This window comes from Cucurbita moschata, unplaced genomic scaffold (genome assembly GCF_002738365.1).
Source record: "Cucurbita moschata cultivar Rifu unplaced genomic scaffold, Cmos_1.0 Cmo_Scf00015, whole genome shotgun sequence".
In the NCBI taxonomy this organism is placed as follows: Eukaryota; Viridiplantae; Streptophyta; class Magnoliopsida; order Cucurbitales; family Cucurbitaceae; genus Cucurbita; species Cucurbita moschata.
Window position 1 is genome coordinate 3,141,675 of NW_019268531.1, and position 19,734 is coordinate 3,161,408.

At 33.8% G+C, this 19,734-nt stretch overlaps 3 protein-coding genes across 3 annotated transcripts; 2 read left to right on the plus strand and 1 right to left on the minus strand.

Annotated features, from left to right (window-relative positions):
• Positions 1 to 722: 722 nt before the first annotated feature.
• Positions 723 to 7,004, plus strand: LOC111453734. The gene is made up of 9 exons (XM_023094953.1): positions 723 to 971; positions 1,280 to 1,402; positions 3,890 to 3,973; positions 4,054 to 4,179; positions 4,253 to 4,357; positions 4,465 to 4,608; positions 4,694 to 4,828; positions 4,923 to 5,397; positions 6,278 to 7,004. Exons 1-9 carry the CDS (start codon positions 804 to 806, stop codon positions 6,751 to 6,753), a joined length of 1,836 nt encoding a protein of 611 aa, XP_022950721.1. The 5' UTR covers positions 723 to 803; the 3' UTR covers positions 6,754 to 7,004.
• Positions 7,005 to 8,340: 1,336 nt separating this feature from the next.
• On the plus strand, positions 8,341 to 10,474 carry LOC111453736 (receptor-like cytoplasmic kinase 176). The gene is made up of 6 exons (XM_023094955.1): positions 8,341 to 8,655; positions 8,910 to 9,238; positions 9,359 to 9,494; positions 9,581 to 9,723; positions 9,807 to 9,930; positions 10,005 to 10,474. The coding sequence occupies exons 1-6, from the start codon at positions 8,607 to 8,609 to the stop codon at positions 10,355 to 10,357; spliced, it is 1,134 nt and encodes a 377-aa protein (XP_022950723.1). The 5' UTR covers positions 8,341 to 8,606; the 3' UTR covers positions 10,358 to 10,474.
• Positions 10,475 to 12,855: 2,381 nt separating this feature from the next.
• Positions 12,856 to 14,566, minus strand: LOC111453739 (expansin-A4-like). The gene is made up of 3 exons (XM_023094959.1): positions 14,299 to 14,566; positions 13,900 to 14,218; positions 12,856 to 13,616 (listed from the first exon to the last, which is right to left on the minus strand). Exons 1-3 carry the CDS (start codon positions 14,453 to 14,455, stop codon positions 13,307 to 13,309), a joined length of 786 nt encoding a protein of 261 aa, XP_022950727.1. The 5' UTR covers positions 14,456 to 14,566; the 3' UTR covers positions 12,856 to 13,306.
• Between the last annotated feature and the right edge of the window lie 5,168 nt (positions 14,567 to 19,734).

A 19,734-nucleotide genomic window follows, 5' to 3' on the forward strand; every position in this document is an offset into this window, starting at 1 on the left:
TATCTTAGGTGGTTATTTACATGTCCAGCGGAAGGGAAATAATTCTGTATTACATACATAATAGCAACTTCTTGATTAAATCATATTAAAATTAGGGTTTTTTTTTATAAAAAAAATAAAAAAATAAAAATTTAATTTAAGAAGAAATAAACAAATTCCCATTATTTTCTGTGAAATGAACGAAGCAGGTAATTAAATGCAAATAAGCTACACGGTATCCATTACGCATTACAGGTAATTCATTCACTAACCTTCCAAATATGGGCAACAAATTATGGAATTCCAAATGTGAAATTACCATTTTGTATTTAGCCACAAAAATGGCAATTTAGTATAAACCGATATTCTTGTTTTTTTTTCTTTATTAATAATAATAATTAAAACCAACTTTAACCCTCCAATTGTGCTGAAATTACTCAGGTACACATGATCCATCACTCCAGAAATTTTATTTTTTATTTCTCTATTTTTTTCAAATCTTATATTATAATATTATTCATTTGTAACGTCTAACAATACCACCCCCAAATCCTCCTTCAAAACCACGCCAAACAACTCAATTTCTCCTCCGTGTCAGCAAGCAATTCCCCCATTCATCCAATCATACCTTGCCACGTGTCCTCTGCATGTGGGGTCTTGAGTTTATTATTATAGAGCCAGAGAAGTTGATACCATACCTCTCCCCCTCCTCCTCCTCCTCCTCCCTCCCTCCCTCCCTCTCTCCCTCTCTCCCCCCCCCTCTCTCTCTCTCTCTCTCTCTCTGTGTCTCTCCCCCTCTGTGCTTTTGGTTTCTGGGTTTGAAAATGGTGATCTGTGTGGAGGAAAACAGTGATAGCAACAGAGATCCAGCGAAGGGAAAAGGAGCCATGGTTCCAATGCATGCACCATGGTCAAACCCAAGTGGCTCACTGCCATTACAGACAAATCACAGCTTGTCTCTCACTCTTCTCAGTGACCCTCAAGGGCAAGGGGTATTATTATTATTATTTATTATCACTATTATATTACAAAAAATAATTCATCCTTTAAATCTTTGTCTCACTATTTTTTTTTTTTTTTTTTTTGTATAAACCCAAAAAAATTTTGTGTTTGGTTGTGTGAGTGAAAGTTTTTTTTAAAAAAAAACATGGTATCATAACAGGAACATGGATCTGAAGATCTAACGAAGAACATAAAACCCTAATAAGAACGAACGATCGAGCGATGAACACGGTTTGATGTTTGTTTGTTGGGTGTAATTTTGTTAACCCTAGATTTGTTTATTTTGTTGAAATTACAGGTTGTGTTGAAGATGTCTCAAACGCCTGAAACGAATTACATGACATTTCTTCCATCAGGCTCTCAACTCAAGCTCAGCTTACAAATTCCTCAACCCACTTCACTTCCTACAAGGACAACTTCGGTAATACCATTTCTTCCTTCATCTACAACTCATATCTTGTTCATCATCTCTCAATCGAGTTTAAGTTTTGGGATTATGAACAATTGTGTCATAATTAGTGTTGATTTCTACTTGCATGTTGCATTTGAGACGATCTAAGTCAAAATCCGTAAATAATTAGGTTTTTTCGTAACTATGAACATGTTTTGTTACTCGGTCGTGTAGATAAAAGGTAAGAAGAGGAAAAAAAAAACATTTACATGGAAAGAAAATTTTGTAGTAATCAATTTAGATACTCGATAAAATCTAATGTTTGTTGATCGTTAACCGTTAGTCGTTAATCGTTGATGTTTGTTTAAATCATGAACCGTTAATTGGTAATCATTAATTTGAACTTCCACGACTAAAATATGTACTCGTGTGCTACCGGTTTAATTATTAAAACGAATGTCTTTTTATGACTTGTACGAACATGACGTAAGGTCGTCTTTGATTCGTGGTTATAAAAGAATTACCAAAGATGAACGAACGTCTTGTTTTATTTTTTTTATAATGAGAAAATTAAAATAATTAATTCAAATTAGCCTAATTAATTAGTTATTAGGGAAGTTTATGAAACATTAAGATGTTAGCATGTTTTTATATATGGAATTTAAATGTTGTTGATTGTTTGTTGCATGTTTATTTGTTTAGGGCAGTTTAAGTGGGTGATTATTGATGATATGATTAAATGTCTCCAAATTACATTAGACATATAATATATTATAATCTGGGTTAACTGTATGTTGTATTCCATAATGTGTTTTTTTTTTTTTTAAATTCTCAATTTACTTTTATTATTTGAAAAGTTTTGATTATTAAAATTTTGTCGATAAATGTTAGAATTAGTTGATGATAAACTTACATGACTGATGCATTAGTGTCGTGAACTAAACTGAAAAAATAGGTTAAATTACAGGTTTAGTTCATAAGATTCATGATTGTGTCTAGTAAGTCTCTAAACTTTTAATTTCACGTAAAAAAATGTCTAATAGAATCTTAAATTTTTTATTTTGTGTCTATTTAGTCTCTAAACTTTTAATTTCATGACAGGTCTCTAAACTTTTAAACAGGATAATAGAATCTAAAACTTTTAATTGAGTGTTTATTTAGTGTCTAAAACTTTTAATTTTGTGTGAAATAGGTCTCTAAACTTTTAAAAGTGTCTAATAGAATCTAAAACTTTTAATTTTGTGTCTATTTAGTCTCTAAGCTTCTAATTTTATGTCAGGTCTCTAAACTTTTAAACAGGGTAATAGAATTTAAAACTTTTAATTGAGTGTCTATTTAGTATCTAAACTTTTAATTTCACGTGGAATAGGTTTCTAAACTTTTGTCTAATAGAATCTAAAACTTTTAATTTTGTGTCTATTTAGTCTCTAAACTTTTAATTTGGTCTGAAATAGGTCTCTAAACTTTTAAAAAAAGTCTAATAGAATCTAAAACTCCTAGTTTTGTGTTTATTTAGTCTCTAACCTTTTAATTTGGTCTGGTCTTTAAACTTTAAAAAATGTTTAATAGAATATAAAACTTGTCTATTTAGTCCCTGAACTTTTAATTTGGTGCGAGGCATGTCTCTAAACTTTAAAAAATGTCTAATAGAACCTGAAACTTTTAATTGAGTGTCTATTTAGTCTCTAAACTTTCAATTTCGTGTCAAGCAGGTCTCCAGACTTTAAAAAGTGTCTAATAAAATCTAAAACTTTTAATTTTCTATCTATTTAGTCTCTAAATTTTAAATTTTGTATATATCTGGTCTCTAATCTTTCAATTTTGTATCAAATAGGTCTCAAAACTTAAAAAAAAAAGTGTCTAATAGAATTTAAAACTTTAAATTTTGTATATAGTCTCTAAATTTTCAATTTCGTGTCTGACAGGTCTCTAAGTTTAAAAAAACTGTCCAATAGAATCCAAAACTTTTAATTTTGTGTCTATTTAGTCTTTAAACCTTCAATTCCCACTCAAATGGTTCTCCAAACTTTTAAAAAAAATGTCTAATAGAATCTAAAACTTTAAATTTTGTATCTAAAAAGTGCCTAAATTTTCAATTCTGTGTACAATATATCTCTAAAATTTTTAATTTGGTGTCTAATAAACTATTAATCCATTTAGCAAACTTATTAAAATCTTAAAATCTGATTAAACACAATTTAAGTTGAAAAAATTTAAAATTTTAGAGACTCATGCAACTACAAACTCAAAAGCTTAAATGATCAGTGATATGAAGAGAGTGGTTAAAGATGAAGTTGTGTTGGTGGTGGGTGTCTCCAATGGCGACGTTTGAAGATTGAAAACGATGAGATTTGGTAGTTTTAAGTCAGAAAATTACACATAAATTGTAAATCTTTGTGTGAATGAATAGTTTCTTTTGATGAAAAAACGTACCCATCCAGTTTTTGGAACACAATGAAACCACTATATCCACTCACTCTTCATATCACCTTCATCTTTTCCTTTGTTTCCTTCTAGACCAAGATGCTTGATTGGAGCCACCCCACAAAAACTGCTGCTAATCGCTCTCAAATCATCAAAACTCTTAGAGAAATGGTCAAGGTAACCCCTCCCTCCCATTAACACTTTGCTTTTTTGTTTCATAAACCCCTACTTTTCTTCCTTAACTTTCTTTTTCGCAGAGGGCCGTCACCGAGTTTAGATTATCGTCCTCGCCCATGAACCTTAACGAAAGAGCCAACTTCGACGACGTTGTTGAAGCCGTCCCCGTCTCCTTTAGACCCCCTCAACCACCCAACACGGATATGGTACAATCTCGACTATATTTTACTTTCCAACTCTTTTTTGGAGGGACGAATGACAATTTTGTTTTCGGATTAGGTTTTGTCTCGGAAAAAGAGAGTGACGACGTTGCTCGTGGGGGAAACCCTTGTTTCGTTCCAACTTCCTTACAATTGTCCGTTTAATCTCGAGGATCTTGAGGAGGTATATGTTTATGAATTGGGTAATTTCATAATTTGAATTTGGATTCATGATTATTATTTAAATGAGATTAGGTTTTAATTTGACATTATGGATAATGTTTTATATAGTTGGTGGAAGTAGAGAGGAATGAGGCAATGGCTCTAAAGACGACTGGTGAGATTATTTATAATGTGCCTCGCTATACCTTCTTTCAAAGATTAAATGGTTGGAAAATGGAAAGGCGTCAACGCATTAATGGAAGATTTGACTTGGTATGTTTGACTTTGACCCATGCTTGTCAACCTTATTATAAACAAAAAAAAAAAACAATGTTAACATATGATGTTTTTGTCACAGTACTATCATCACCTACCATCAAGGAAGGTGTTTCGGTCCATCACTGAGGTTGTGAATTTTTTCATATATGAAGTTTATCCCGACAAACCTCAAAAATCTGCAACCAAATTAAATCCGGGCGATAATCAATTTCCCGTGAGTTTTTTTTTTAATTCTTCATTCTAATTAATTTGATATTCGAACATGTTTGAGAGTGATTTTGAAAATGAATGCAACTTATTTGGTTTAGGGTGAAACAAGTGAAAAGAGGGTTTCGCCATTGAAGAGGAAAGTTGATGAAATGAGGGAGAAATGGCGTCCGATGTTCTTTGACGTTAATGGCGATAATAAGAAGAATGATGATAGGCGCATTGCACGTCCGTTTGATCTTAACGACGAACATCAAAATGATGATGAAGATGATGATGATGATTACTACTTCGGAGATGATCAGACATGGAACCAGAAGGAAAGAGTGGAGAAGTTCTTGGCTGAATCATATGAGAATCTCCTAAACTTACCTAATACTCAGAAACCCAAATCCTTGAGTTTTGATATCAATGAGGAAATCTGTGAGGAAGAAGAAGAACAAAAGGAAGAAGAAGAAGAACAAAAGGATGTCAACTTAATCAATTACCCTAATGAACCCACTGTTGAGGAATTGCTGGCCGCGGCTTACGATAACCTTGTAAACGCGGCCAGGAATAAACTCAACTCCATTAAAGGTACTTCTTTCATCTCTCCGTTCAAGTTTATCGTTAATGGATATTGTTACGTTTGCAGTATTGTCCTTTTTAGGTTTTCCCTCTCGGGAATCTTGAAAGAGGCTTTCTCGGGAATCTCGAAAGAGGTTTTCTCTTTCGAGTTTCCACAGCTAATAGATATTGTTCTTTTTAGGGTTTCTGCAGCTGACAAGTATAGTTCTTTTTAGAGTTTTACTTTTGGGTTTCTACCGCTAATAGATATTGTTCTTTTTAGGGTTTCTCTTTCAGGTTTCTACCCCTAGCAAATATGGTTCTTTTTAGGGTTTCTTTTTTGGGTTTCCACCGCTATCCGATATTATTCTTTTTAGGGTTTTCCTTTCGGCTTTTCACGAAAGTAGCTTTCTCTTCGAGGTTTCCACAACTAATAGATATTTTACTTTTTAGGGTTTCTCTTTCGGGTTTCTACCGCAATCAGATATTATTCTTTTTAGGCTTTCCTTTTCGGGTTTTCACCTAGACATATTGTTCTTTTCAGGCTTTTCCTTTCGGATTTTTCAGAAAGAAGCTTTCTCTTTCGGGTTTCCACCGCTAGCAGATATTGTCCTTTTTAGGCTTTTCCTTTCGAATTTCTCCTCAAGGTTTTTAAAAGGTGTCGAGGTTTCCACCCTCTTAAATATCATAAACTCTTATGATATTTATATATAGTAACGACATGGCTCAAGTCCATCGCTAGTAGATATTGTCCTTTCCGAACCTTTCCTTTTGGGTTTTTCCTCAAGGATTTTAAAACGTGTTTGCTAGTGGAAGATTTATACACCCTTATAACAAATGTTTCGTTCTACTGCCCAACTGACGTGGAATCTCACCCGACATGTTATTTTCTTTTTTAATTTGTTTGTAGGAAAGGAAAAGTGTGAAAGCTTCCCAGAGATTGAAAGCAGCAAAACATTAAAAGCTTTGACCTTTACATGCCTTCCTTCTTCTTCTTCTTCTCCTTCCAACGTTCCCATCAACATAAACTCCATGCCATTAGAGACGATCGCAGAAGCACCCGAAGCCATGGAAGTGGAAGACCCAGCTTCTATTGTGAATGTGAAACCTGAATATTTCGATATCATCACAGAAGTGAATCCTGAAAATGTCATCATTGATGACAAACCGAGCGCAGAGGCAGCGGCAGCGGTGGTGGTGGCGGAGACAGAGACGGAGAAGATGACAGAAGGGTATGATGGAATCTGTTCTTCAATGGAAGCGGCCAAATCTGTTGCATATATGAACATGGATGAGTGTGACCTGATCAACCACATCCCAGAATCCTCGGACATGTTTGACCTTGCTATGTTCTTGGCCAATAACAGGGAGAGCGGGGGCTTCTAAACCCTACAAATATATGTGTGCGTGTGTGTAATAAAAAGACTTCAATAACCAAGACATGTTTCTGGTTAGCTCTGGAAAAACCTATGCAGTTTCCTAAACTAAGGTTTGGTTAGATACTCGTTGTCGTTGTCGTGATTGTCGTTGTTGTTGCTGTTGTTGTTGTTTTACCTTGTACTGAATGTCTGGTTTCATGCTCGACTGTTTATACTGTGTTTTAGTTCTATATAATAATATGTAATATGTCCCTATTATACTGTGTGTTTTTCTTTGTAGGCTTGACCATGGCGTGTTTAAACCCTATTTAGTCTTTTTCTCGTCAAAATCTATGTGTGTGCAGGCTTTTGTCGATTCCTTTGAGTTTTGATCAGGTGAATGGACGAGCTTCTGTAGAGAGGCGTCTTTCGATGACTATTTGTTCATACAAAGACATGCTTCTCAAACCTTTCTTTTCTTATTAGGCTTTGTGTCAACGAAGGATCACTCCTTGGTCTTCCTTTATCTTCCCTAACATTTAAAGTTGTTTTGGGTTGTGAGACCTTTGAATGATTATGGATTTAATTTGTGTTGAATTGGGGTCGGTAAGATAATTTGGAGTTGGGTTGAGTTACCAATCTAACCAACTCAAACTTTTGGGGTCGTCCAAAAATCTTCTAACTCGACCCATGTACCTCCACCTTATGATGGATACAGATTTGACTTCCTTCCCTTCTTCAGCTACCTCCGAAACTCTTTCTTCAACAGCGTTCGACGGTTGACTTGGTCAAATTTGTGCTGAATACAGCAGGTGTGTGCATGGAGCCGGGAGGTTATTACCCCCTGAATGGACTATGTCTGACCTTGTTCGAATCATTACCATCTTAAAATTATTTTCAATTCTTCTAACTTCAAAAAGATAGAAAACCTACCGAGCTCAAGATCTTCATTAAGTGAGAAATCAAAGACCTTCAATAAACTAAAAGATGAACTTTCCATAAGTTTAAAGTTGAAAATTCAACCTCGAGAAAAATTACATTTAAGTCCTCGAATCAAATATACATTCGAGAGAAATAATTAGAAAACCACACGTTAGAACCAACCTAACAAAAAAAAAAAAAAAACTATTTATATTTAATAAGTAATTTTGCTTTTATATTTAAGTCAACAATAATTAAAACAAAATGACAGGAACATATTTTTCATTTTATTTTTATTGGTATTTCACATTCTCAATTTCAACATAAATATAAATTAATGGTTAAACAAATTTATACTTTTTTGCCTCTCATTTATTGTAATTGTTGTTTTATTAATTTTTTTATTGAGAAAAAAAAAAAGTAATCTAGAAAGAGTGGAATAAGTCAACTTAGAATAGGTACTGTTTTCCCATTAGACCCCAGTCCAAAAGGGCAACCAAACATACCCCACGTGCCAACGACCTTTGTTCCTAAATATTCCCAAATAAAAAGCTTATGTATATTTATTTATTTATTAAACAAATCATTTCATTAAAAAAATCAGTGTTCTAAACTTAATTTTTAAAAAAATAATACCAATAACAAAGTGAAGAAATGAATAGATATATATATATATATGAAAACAAAAAATAAAGATAGTCCCAAAATTGCTCTGCTGCGACCGTCCAATCCAATCATGTAGACTATGATCCATGGCTCAATAAAGTTGGTGATCTTTTTCGTAACCGAGTTGCCTTTCCATTTCTTCATCTTTGAGTTCATACAGCTTTTCCCCCTCAAGAGACAATAAATTTGACTCTGTTTTCTTCAAAATTTCCGATCTCTTGAAGAACTTAGGGGTTTTTAATCTGTTCGTCCTTCGTTTCCAAGTTGCTTCAAAATTTTGATTGGATTTTGCCGATGGGGGCGTGCTGGAGTGATCGTTCCAAGTCTGTGGGTACTCATACAGGTACTTATCGCCTCAGATTTGGGTTCCCTTTGTTCTTGATTCTTCGTCTTCTTAGCTTAGTTTGGGTCTTGGATTTCATATTTGGTGCTTTCTTTTTGTGGGTATTTTAGATTCTTTCGATTTTGCCGATTGGGGGCTTGTTGGTTTCTGGGGAAGTAGAGGAATCTGATATAATTTGTGTATGTGTTCATGGGTTGTTCTTTATTGATATCACTTCAAGATTCATGGCATTTGTAATGGTGATTGAATTTTAGGTTTTAAAAGTTATAAGTCCAAGAGAGGAGATGGGGAACATTCTCATGTTTCCAGCAGCAAGGTATCCTCTGCCTCCATTCCTGCCACTCCTCGGAGTGAAGATCAAATTCTTCAATGCTCCAATTTGAAGAACTTCACCTTCAACGAATTGAAAACGGCAACGAGAAATTTTCGCCCTGATAGTGTTGTTGGAGAGGGTGGATTTGGTTCAGTCTTCAAAGGATGGATTGATGAGCATTCCTTAACTCCCACCAAGCCTGGAACTGGCTTGGTCATTGCTGTTAAGCGGCTCAATAGAGATGGACCACAGGGTCACAAGGAGTGGTTGGTTAGTACTCGCTTTCTAATACAATTAGTCTGTTAAATGGCTGTGTTTAAACCGATCGGTCGCGGTCGGGTTATGGCTTGATTCTGCATAGTTTGGTTAACTTATGGTTTGAATATATAGGCTGAGATCAACTACTTGGGGCAGCTTACCCATCCTAATCTTGTGAAGCTGATTGGTTACTGCTTTGAAGATGATCATAGGCTGTTGGTTTATGAGTTTATGCAAAAGGGCAGTGCTGAAAATCATCTTTTCAGAAGTGAGTTGGGGCAGCTTTTCCATGTTTTCTCTTGTTCATTGTTCTGTGTTTATGATGATCATACATAGCTTGTGTTGTCGATACAGGAAGCGCTCACTTTCGACCGCTTTCGTGGAATGTTCGGATGAAAATCGCGCTCCATGCTGCCAGAGGACTTGCATTTCTTCACAATAGTGATGCTAAAGTCATATACCGTGACTTCAAGACATCTAATGTTCTTCTTGATGCAGTAAGTTCTTATTAGTATGGCGAGTTATTTGTAGTTTTATTTCAAAATATGACCATTTTTTTTTTTATACTCGAAATCGATAGAACTACGACGCGAAGCTTTCGGATTTTGGATTAGCTAGAGATGGGCCAATTGGTGATCAAAGCCATGTCTCTACCAAAATCATGGGAACTCATGGATATGCAGCTCCTGAATACTTAGCCACAGGTTCTTCTAATTCTCTGTTTCTCTCATGACTGAGTAACTGATTGGCCTCTAACGACATCCCTTTCTTTGGTAAGGTCATCTAACGGCAAAGAGCGATGTATATAGTTTCGGGGTTGTTCTTCTTGAAATGATATCAGGGCGACGGGTGATAGACATGAATCGACCACCTGGGGAACACAATTTGGTGGATTGGGCAAAACCATATCTAGTAAATCAACGCAAAATTCGTCGCGTCATGGACAATCGTCTCGACGGGCACTATGGTCTTGGACAAGCACAAAGGGCAGCTAACCTTGCATTTCTTTGCCTAGCCACAGATCCCAAGTACAGACCCAGCATGAATGAGGTTGTAGCAGTATTGGAGCAGCTGAGTAGTGAAAGAAAGGATCATAATGGTCAGCCAAATGGTGGTACAAAAGAAGGTTGAAGAGGTAAGGTTGTGAAATGTACAGCTGATGTGATGAATATGTATAAAATATATTGTAAACTTGATTAAAGTTTTCATTTAAATCGTAAGAATTGACTTGTTGTTAGTTTTTTTTTCTTTTCCTTGTTTGTTTGTAACACACCAAATGCATTCTTCAACTTGTTTTAGTCCCTATCAAAGTCTTGTCTTCAACAATAATCTCGTGAGTCGTTGTTCTTGACGTGCTTTTAACTCTAATGATGTCGAAATCGATCTCTACAAAGTCTTCTTTGCTATAATTTGAATATAGATTTAAAAGCGTGTGGAAGTCAATCGAAAGAAAAACTTTTAAGAAATTAGGAGGATTCTATAATTTATTTATAAAAAGAGTGTGAGATCTCATGTTGGTTGGAGAGGGAGGAACGAAACATTTGTTATGAGCAAGTGGAAACTTTTCTTTAGCACATTTTGAAACTATGAGCATGACGGCGATACATAACAAGTTAAAACGAACAGTATTCACTAACGGTGGTCTCAGATTGTTATAGTTAGTATTCGAGCTAGGCACCAGGCAGTGTGCCAACAAGGATGTTGGCCCCAAGGTGAGTGGATTAAGAGATCACACGTCAGTTGGAGAAGAGAACAAAACATTTTCTTACAAGACACTTCCCCCTAATTAGACACGTTTTAAAATCATGAGGCTGATGACTGTACATAAAGTGGGCAATATCTGGGAAGGGGTGGTCTCAAGTTTCTATTTATATGGAGTTATAAAATATATTGGGGTGGTCTCGAACGGCTATAGTTAGTATTCGAGCGAGACACTAATCGGTGTGCAGCAAGGACGCTGGGCCCTGAAGATGGGTGGATTAAGAGATGGTTGGAGAAGAGAACAAAACATTTCCGTATAAGAGTGTGAAAACTTTGACGTGTTTTAAAATCGTGAGGGTGACAGGGAGCTAAAGTAGACAAAATTTGGTAGGGGTGGTCTGAGGTTGTTACAAGATGGGTAGGATATGTGGAACATTTCTATTTATATGGACTTATAAATCAACGAATGTTTATTTTTTCTCCTACTAATATTAATTTCTACTCATCGGGACTTCTCAAACCCACCCGTAAAGAAAAACGTACTTTTGAGTTGGTAAGTAATGCAACGATTTATCTTTATTTGGACAGTCACGGGCTCAACTGTGAGGTGACAGTATATATATATAGAGAGAGAGAGAGAGAAGGTGGAGAGGGCAAAAGAAGAAGGATAATGGAGGGGAAGAAGGTAGGGATGGTGATGGCGGTATTGGTGGCGATGATGTTTGCGGGGTGTGTTGCGGAATGGACAAAGAAGAATGGAAGGATTGAAGAAGTGGTGTCCGATGGTGGCAATCATGAGGATGCTGCAGAGGAGATGTTGTTGGTGTCTGTTGTGGATGATAATATGATGAGGAAAATGATGATGAAGAAGGGGCATGTCTTAGCCGCCTGTGTTCCGCAATTTTGCAACGCCGCACTCCCATGCGAAACTGGCTGCACTTGTTTGGGTATTCCGGGTGTGGCTGGAATATGTGCCTAAACCCTATCAACTTTTATCTATCTCTTTCCCAATAATAATAATAATAATAATAATAATAATAATAATAATAATAATAATAATAATAATAATAATAATGGATTCTGTCTATCCACTCGTGTCTGTGTTTCTTTTAAGGTATGTCGTTTGCTTTGTTCGGTCTAAAGTTCTGTCTCTTTCTCTCTTCTCTTCACGAATGGTTGGCAATAATATCCAGACATGTTTATTCTAATTTGTGGGTTTTGTATTTCATTCTAATTTAGTGTAGCTAGATGGCGCACTAAGAACCTTGATGAGGTGCTACGATGCAGGCAATAGCAACTTAACTTTGAGGTGAAACCCGAATAGAAAAATTTAAAGGATATAATTTGTGGGCTTTGGGCTTTTTCATAATTGATTGGGCTTCACTGTTTTTCAGAATTGATTGGGCTTTGGGCTTTTTCATAATTTATTGGGCTTTGGGCTTTTTCAGAATTGATTGGACTTCAAAAGCTGTAATAGTTTCGCTCATAAGAATTTAGGTTATTAGATAAAAGATACCCACATGATCAAATAACTTACCTTTCATGCCAAAAAATTATCATCTCACATCCCTGTTATATTCCCTACAATTGTCCAAAAATGGTTCATTCGTGATAGTGTGATGTGATGTCCATTTTACTTGTAGGCCCCTCCTAAACAATATTTAATAATTATATTAGTTAGACTATTATATATTATATGTTATTTTATGAAATATATTAATTAATTATGATATTTTTACCATTTTTTTTTTTTAAATGAAAACTTTAAAATAAATATTTTAAAAAAGTAATAACAAATGGAAAAAAATTACTCCATCAAGAAGTATATAGAGAGACAAAAGAAAAAGGAATAGAATTATGTAGAGAGGGGAAATAAAGTTACTTAAACGTCAAAAGAATATTTAGGGGAATTTGGTAAAAGAGAATACAAGATAAAATTAACCACAATAATGTAACTTCACTTCTTAAGTAATTTCATATAACATAACAACTTTTTACTGTATGTAGCAGTAAAATGCTGCGGGCTACATATTTTACCATTGCAGCCACTTCAGCCTCTCCCACTACTACACTATTTTCAACCGCGGTGATTTTCAAAACCACCACCGCTACTTCACATATAAAACCAAACAAACACCCTAACCCAAAACAATGTAAAAATGTAAGAAGTTACCACACCGCGGTAACTTTTCCAAGATCTACGATTCAAAGCTAGACACGACTTTAACTACTGACCTTTTTTTAACCCTATAAAGAGACCCATTTTGACCGTCCTACTTCTGAGTTTTACTTTTACCTCTCCCCACTCAAAAATTTCCCCGGTAAATAAAAGGGAAAATTTTCAAAAAAAAAAAAAGATAAAAGAGGAGGGAGGGAATTTCAAACGCGGAAATTCTTTCCCGTGAATGTCTGACCGAACTGCCAATTAGAAGGCACCACGTTCAATGAAGTTGAGGTACGACGGTCACTGCCGGTGACGCGGAAGGACAGAGCCTGGCCCACTAAAACGACGTTGGATTGCCAATTTTGCCCCCAGTTATGACTCATGCTCATCCAACCCGTGTTTGATCCTTTCACGCTAACCCTCACGATATTCCCTGCACCCGCGACGTTCGTGATCAATACCAAGTTGAAGTAACGGAAACCGTTGATTGTGAACCTGATTCCCCCTTGTTTCCTACATGGCACCCTGTAATAACAATAAATTATATTCAAATTAAAAGGATAATCCCACTTTATCCGAGGGAAAATAATGAACTCAGGCAGGTTTGATTCCAGAAAAACATGATGGAAACATAAATTTCTAGATCAGAAATAAAATATTTGCTGCATTTTTCAGTTTATAGTATATGAACTACATATTTTTATTACGAAATTGTATGTATTCAATTAAACAGAGTATGTACCAAACAGAGAACATCCAAGAAAATCAATTATCCAGGAATGGCGTAATGGATTCGAAGCAAACTCACCGGCGGTAAGAGACGGGAACGATTCCGGCGCGGTACTCGGCGATTTTCAGGAACATAGGCATAGCGAGATCGAAATGGGTGCGAGGAGGGTTACACCAGCCGCCATTGTCACTAGGAAGAGCGTAATTGGGGGGACAAAAATTGGTAGCCGTAATGAATATAGAAGGGCTACCGGGATGGCACCATTGGGGGTCATTAGCGCACTTGATCTCAAAGCAAGCACCACAGCTAAGGCCATTGTTGTAGAGTGCAGTACTCAAAGCCGCAGTGTTAACACCATACCCCTGGCTGTAGAGATTCCCATACCCACAAGAACCACCTGCAAAACAACAAACCCGGATAAGCAAAAGAGATATCAAAATGTGATTCGAAGAGAGGAGAGTAGGGAAATGTAGAAACCCATGGTTCCGGAAGCATCACTGCCGCCGTAGAATGTGGCGTGGGCGTCCTGCCAGGCACCGGCGGAGTAGACGCCGGGAATTCTAGCGTGAGAGAGGAGGAAGAGGGAGGAGAAAGAAGCAATGGAAATGCAGCAGAGGAGGGAAAGAGAAGCCATGAATGTTGATGATGGGTGTAAGAGAAGAAGCAAATGGGAATTTAGGGTTGCAGTGAATGGATTATGCGAGGGAAGCAGAGGGGGTACTTATGGAGGGAGGAGGGCGAGGAAAAGGACAGCGAGGAGGGAATACGAATCCAAATCCAACTGCTCTGCATATTAACACTTCCTCCCTAATTAATGCCATTTTCATATTCCATTTTTGCCCCTACATATTTTCCTTTTAATATATGATTTATTTAGATATAAATAGGAAAATATTAATAAATTATGCTGGTTTTAATTTGTTTTGAGGCCAAGATATTATACCAACTTAATTCGTTGGAGCTTAAATTACGTATACTTTTATTTTTGTTGGTACTTTATTATAAAATCATCCACCAACAAAATAATGTGTATTTTAGGAAAATTAAAATAAAATATACAACATGCTGAATTATGCAATATATATATTAAAAAATATTACTATACAACATGTTAATTCCCGAACTTATTTATGTCGACATGATCATTAAAATTTAAAATTTCTCTAATAAATTTCTAAATTTTTTATTTAACGTTCAAAAGTGTCTAATAGATCGTTCAAGTTTTTATTTTGTGTCCAATAAATCATTCAACTTTGAGTTTTGTGTATAAGAAATATCAGACATAAAATTTAGACTAATACAAATTATATAATTCACGAACGCAGCTTGATTGAATTAAACAATCTTACAATGAAAAATGATAACGAATGTCTTATTCATTAAACTATACTTATATTAGCATCTCGAGCACGAAATTACTCGAATCGAAAAGATTTTAAAGATTTAAAAAGATGAAAAACGGGTTAAAACCGAACATGATTATTGTTTAGACTTGGCTACCACAAAAGGCTAAACCAAAAAAAAAAAAAAAAAGGAATCCATTCATTGCTTCAATTACAAGCTGTGTAAAATAGCGAAGGCTGTGGATTGAATGAACCAAAAAATTGCTTATTTCTTACTCCACATTCGCTCACACCAACAAAAAGTGAAAAAAAAAATGCAAATATTACACAAAATATTTTGATTAATATAATAAATTATTCCGAAAGATAATTATGATGGGTTTTATTTTTTTTAATATAATATTTCAAAATTGGCCAAACAAAAATAATGACTAATTCTTGACATTTACTGTTTTTAGGAAGTAGATTACCTTTTTAGGCTTCTGCCCTTAAAAGGTAACAGATAGGAAAGAAAATTAAGAATTTGATTCTGGACACTGTTTTAATTTTTAATATTAGAGTAAGGAAATAATAAATAAATAAATAAATAAAATCATTAACCCTCCTCTAAATTTAATTTAATTTAATTTAATTTAATTCAAATGGCAAAAAGATGAAAAGAAAAATAGTAAAAGACAAATGGTCAGTTTCGTATCCTTTAACTTTATTGAAAGTTCTACAAACTATTTTTCTATTTAAATTTTTTAAATTTCTTTTATTTTATAAAATAATTAAATTTAAAATCATTTTAAGTCTTTATTATTCATTAGACTCTCTATCATTATATATTTTTTAATATATACGGAAAATGTGCTAATGTTTTTAATTTAATTGGTTACTTATAAACTGTGTGCAAGGTTTAATCAAATAAAAAATAATTAAATTAAAACTTTTAAAAATAAATTTAAAAAATTAAACCTGGAAATTATTATTTTCTTTTTTAAGGGAAAAAAAATGGCTAAAAATTAAATGGGAAATAAATAAAAAGCGGATGGACGGTTGGGGTTGGGGAGAGAGAGTGAGAGAGAGTGCGCAGAGTTTTAGGGAAGGCATGGGCCCCACCTTGGGGCAAATTTGGTAACTTTCAAACTGCCATCAGGGCCCACCTCGAGCCTTGCGACCCCTGATTTGTTGGAATTCGGAGTTGGGGCCCACTTAGATTCCTCCCGTTTTTACTCCTCTCTCTATTTTTATATTAATATAAAAATAAGGTTAAATTCCTTTTTTTTTTTTTAATCTATATATTTCATTCTTTTTTATTATTATTATTTTGAATAAATCTTAAAATTTGGATTATTTGCGATAAAAAAAATAGAAAAAAGTATTGTGGTTAAAATGGTCATTTTGGTTTAAAAAAAGAATAAATAAATATTTTTGTTTACCGCCAAAGAAAAAGCAAAACCCACTCTCCGCGAACCAGTGGTGTTTTACCAAGCCTCAATTGTACGCTCTCCTTTTTATAAAAACTCATTTATTATTATTCTGCCACTACGAAATGACGTCGATACCCCTACTGGTTTGTATTAATTGCCTCTTCTGTTCAATGAAGCCACTTATCCTACAATTTTACTGAAAGGCCCCTAACCCAACCAATGCAGGACATTATTGGGTGAATCAGATTCCACCGTACCAACGGCCTAACGGGTAACCATAGTAAGTAGTGATTATTTATTTATTTATGAAAAATAAGTAGCAGTTAAGTTGAATAGTCGGTGGGGATTTTATTACCATAATTCCACCACGAGAATTTAAGGAAGGAACAAAAATATTCACACCATTATTTGTCTTTATAAAACAAAATTTAATTTATACCAAGTTCCCATATGTAATTAAATGTTGAAAATTTTACTATCATTTTTGCAATTTTATTTTTTCCGTATCTAATTAAGCGACACGTTTTACTTGATCCAAAATGTTGCCTCGAGATAGCTTTATTATTATGAAATATAAAATATGCTTATTGTGTATTGTTACTTTTTTATTTGTTATGTCCCCGTTTCTTAAAATAATTGAAAATTTTCTTAATACAAGTCTAGCGTTATATTGGAGGTGGGCTAGATATTTCAAGCTCCGTTTGAGTTAATTTTTTTTTCGGACGCGTAACAATGTTTCGAACATTTATGTCCATTTGGGTTAAGTTGGCTTTTGGGGTGGATTATATGCGTTAATCTCATTTCAAACTTTTTGTGACATTTAGGCACGTTTAAGATGCTTATGTAAATTTGAGATAGACGATGAGTAGATTAGACTTGTTTTTTGGTAACGACGGATGACTAGATTCTTTAATTTTTTTTTTAAGGCACATATTTAAGACAGATACATAAGTTTGAGACGAGAGTTAAGTGCATTAGGCTTGTTTATGGTCGTTCAAGTATGCATCTATATTATCGTGAAGGTTATTATTGACCAAAAAAAAAAAAAAAATTAGAGGAGACAAGCACAAAAGCATTTTAAACTACATTTTTTCCTTTTGGTTGTAGCTACACAACTTCATCATGATAGCACTTTTGATATTAGTGCACTAAATGTTGGATGATACTTTTATATGGATATTTTATTCGAATATATTAAATTTATTTTATTCCATTCACGTTAATACTATTGTTATTACTTAGAAATACAAAGAATAAAACATATATGTTTGAACTAAATAAATTTAAGAATTAAAAAATGGTGGTAGAACGAAGCTATGCAAGTGCATTTGACATCACCATAGAGCTATATATGTCGATTCTAATGTGAAGCAGGTAGAAAAATAAGGTAAACATGATGTCATTTTGCATCAATAAACATGTTTAGAAACTTAAAAGAATTGTCGACGTATAATGTATTAGTATTAACTAATTTATCAAGACAAATAAATATATTTTTCGACGTTTTTTAGTTTATTTATTTATTTATTTTTAATACTTTTTTGCGTTTAAAAAAATAAAAAATTTGTAGCGATGATTCTCAATCGTAAGAGGTTCATTTTAGCTTTATCTACCGGTCAAACACAAGAAATATATAATAATAATAATAATATTAATATTAATATTAATCTTATAATTTTCTATCGAGTGTGATCATGTTTTTTTTTTTAAAAAAAACTGAAATTATGTAAATGAGAGAAAAAAAAAAAGGGAGAAAATTGTTGGTTTCCCATACGTGGAGGGTAGGAGCAGGTGAGGTGGAATTTGCGTGGGCAAATAAAAATGAGATGTGCCATGTGGACGTGAATACGGTGGGACCGGATTGTCCACACGGACAGACCAACCAGATATGGTGAATCTGCCACGTCATGTGCTGATGGTGAATCTATGCCATGCCCTTACTGCCAGGTGTCACGAGAATTCATTTCATCAACCACCGCCTTGTCCCCTACAATCCTATATAAAAAGTATGTAAGAACCATTTTATTGCTTCAATTATAAGTTTTTCTTCTCCTTTTTCATTTATTTAGAACTAAATATATATATATATATTTTTTTTTTTTACTATAATTCAAACACAAAAATAAAGTTAATAAGACATTTTATATGAACCCACGTAATATTCGTATATTTTTGTTTCATAAATTTTATAATCCACGGCTCAATTAAAAGCATATATCAACTAGAAAAATATATAATGATAATGATCACCTTATTTATAATGAATCACAGTATAAGATTGATTAATTTATTAAGAGAATTAATATCAAATATTAAAAAAATGTATATGATTGAATAATGAAGAGAAAATTTAAAGCTAATTTGCTAGCGAACATAATTATTTAAATAAAAAGTAAGTGGGATTATTAATATAATTTACAAGGAACATAGTAACATGATTTCATCCTTAATCCCATGATCATTTTGTCTATCATTGACTTTATATTAATTTAATTTCTTTATAATAATAACGTACTCGAATACTTTGTCTATATGGTCAACTTTATTTTTAATGTTTTAATATCATTATATTTAACTATTGACTTGAATGAGTGGTTGCATTAAAAGAAAATAGTGGTGAAGTTAATATTATATTATTTATTAATTAATTTGTTCATTATTTATTTATTTATTTATGAAACTAATTATCTTATCTAATAAAACGTTTAGAGAAAAATGACTAAATATCTTTTGTTATTGAAATTTATGAATTTAGAAAAAATAATTCAATACAACTCATTTTTATATAAGATTTTATTTTATTAAAACTAATGAATTTACCAAGATTTAAATCCGTAAAAAGTAAATCGAGAGCATATTTACGATTTATTAAGTTTGAATAAGACTGATATAACATTTTTAAATTGAGAGTAAAAATTGTTTCGAACCTGATAAAGAAATTGTGTCTATTTTATAAAAGAGTTTAATGTTTTTAGTAACCAAATACGAAAAGACAATATACCTATAGATATAAACATAAAAAAAAATAAAAATAAGTGTCGTGAACGTATATGTCACGTGTTTGTAGTTTTTAAGTATTTGACTAATCGGCCATAACTCCAATTTTCCTTATTTGATGGCTTAAGTATTTGACTTTTTTTTGGGGGGGGGGGGGGGGT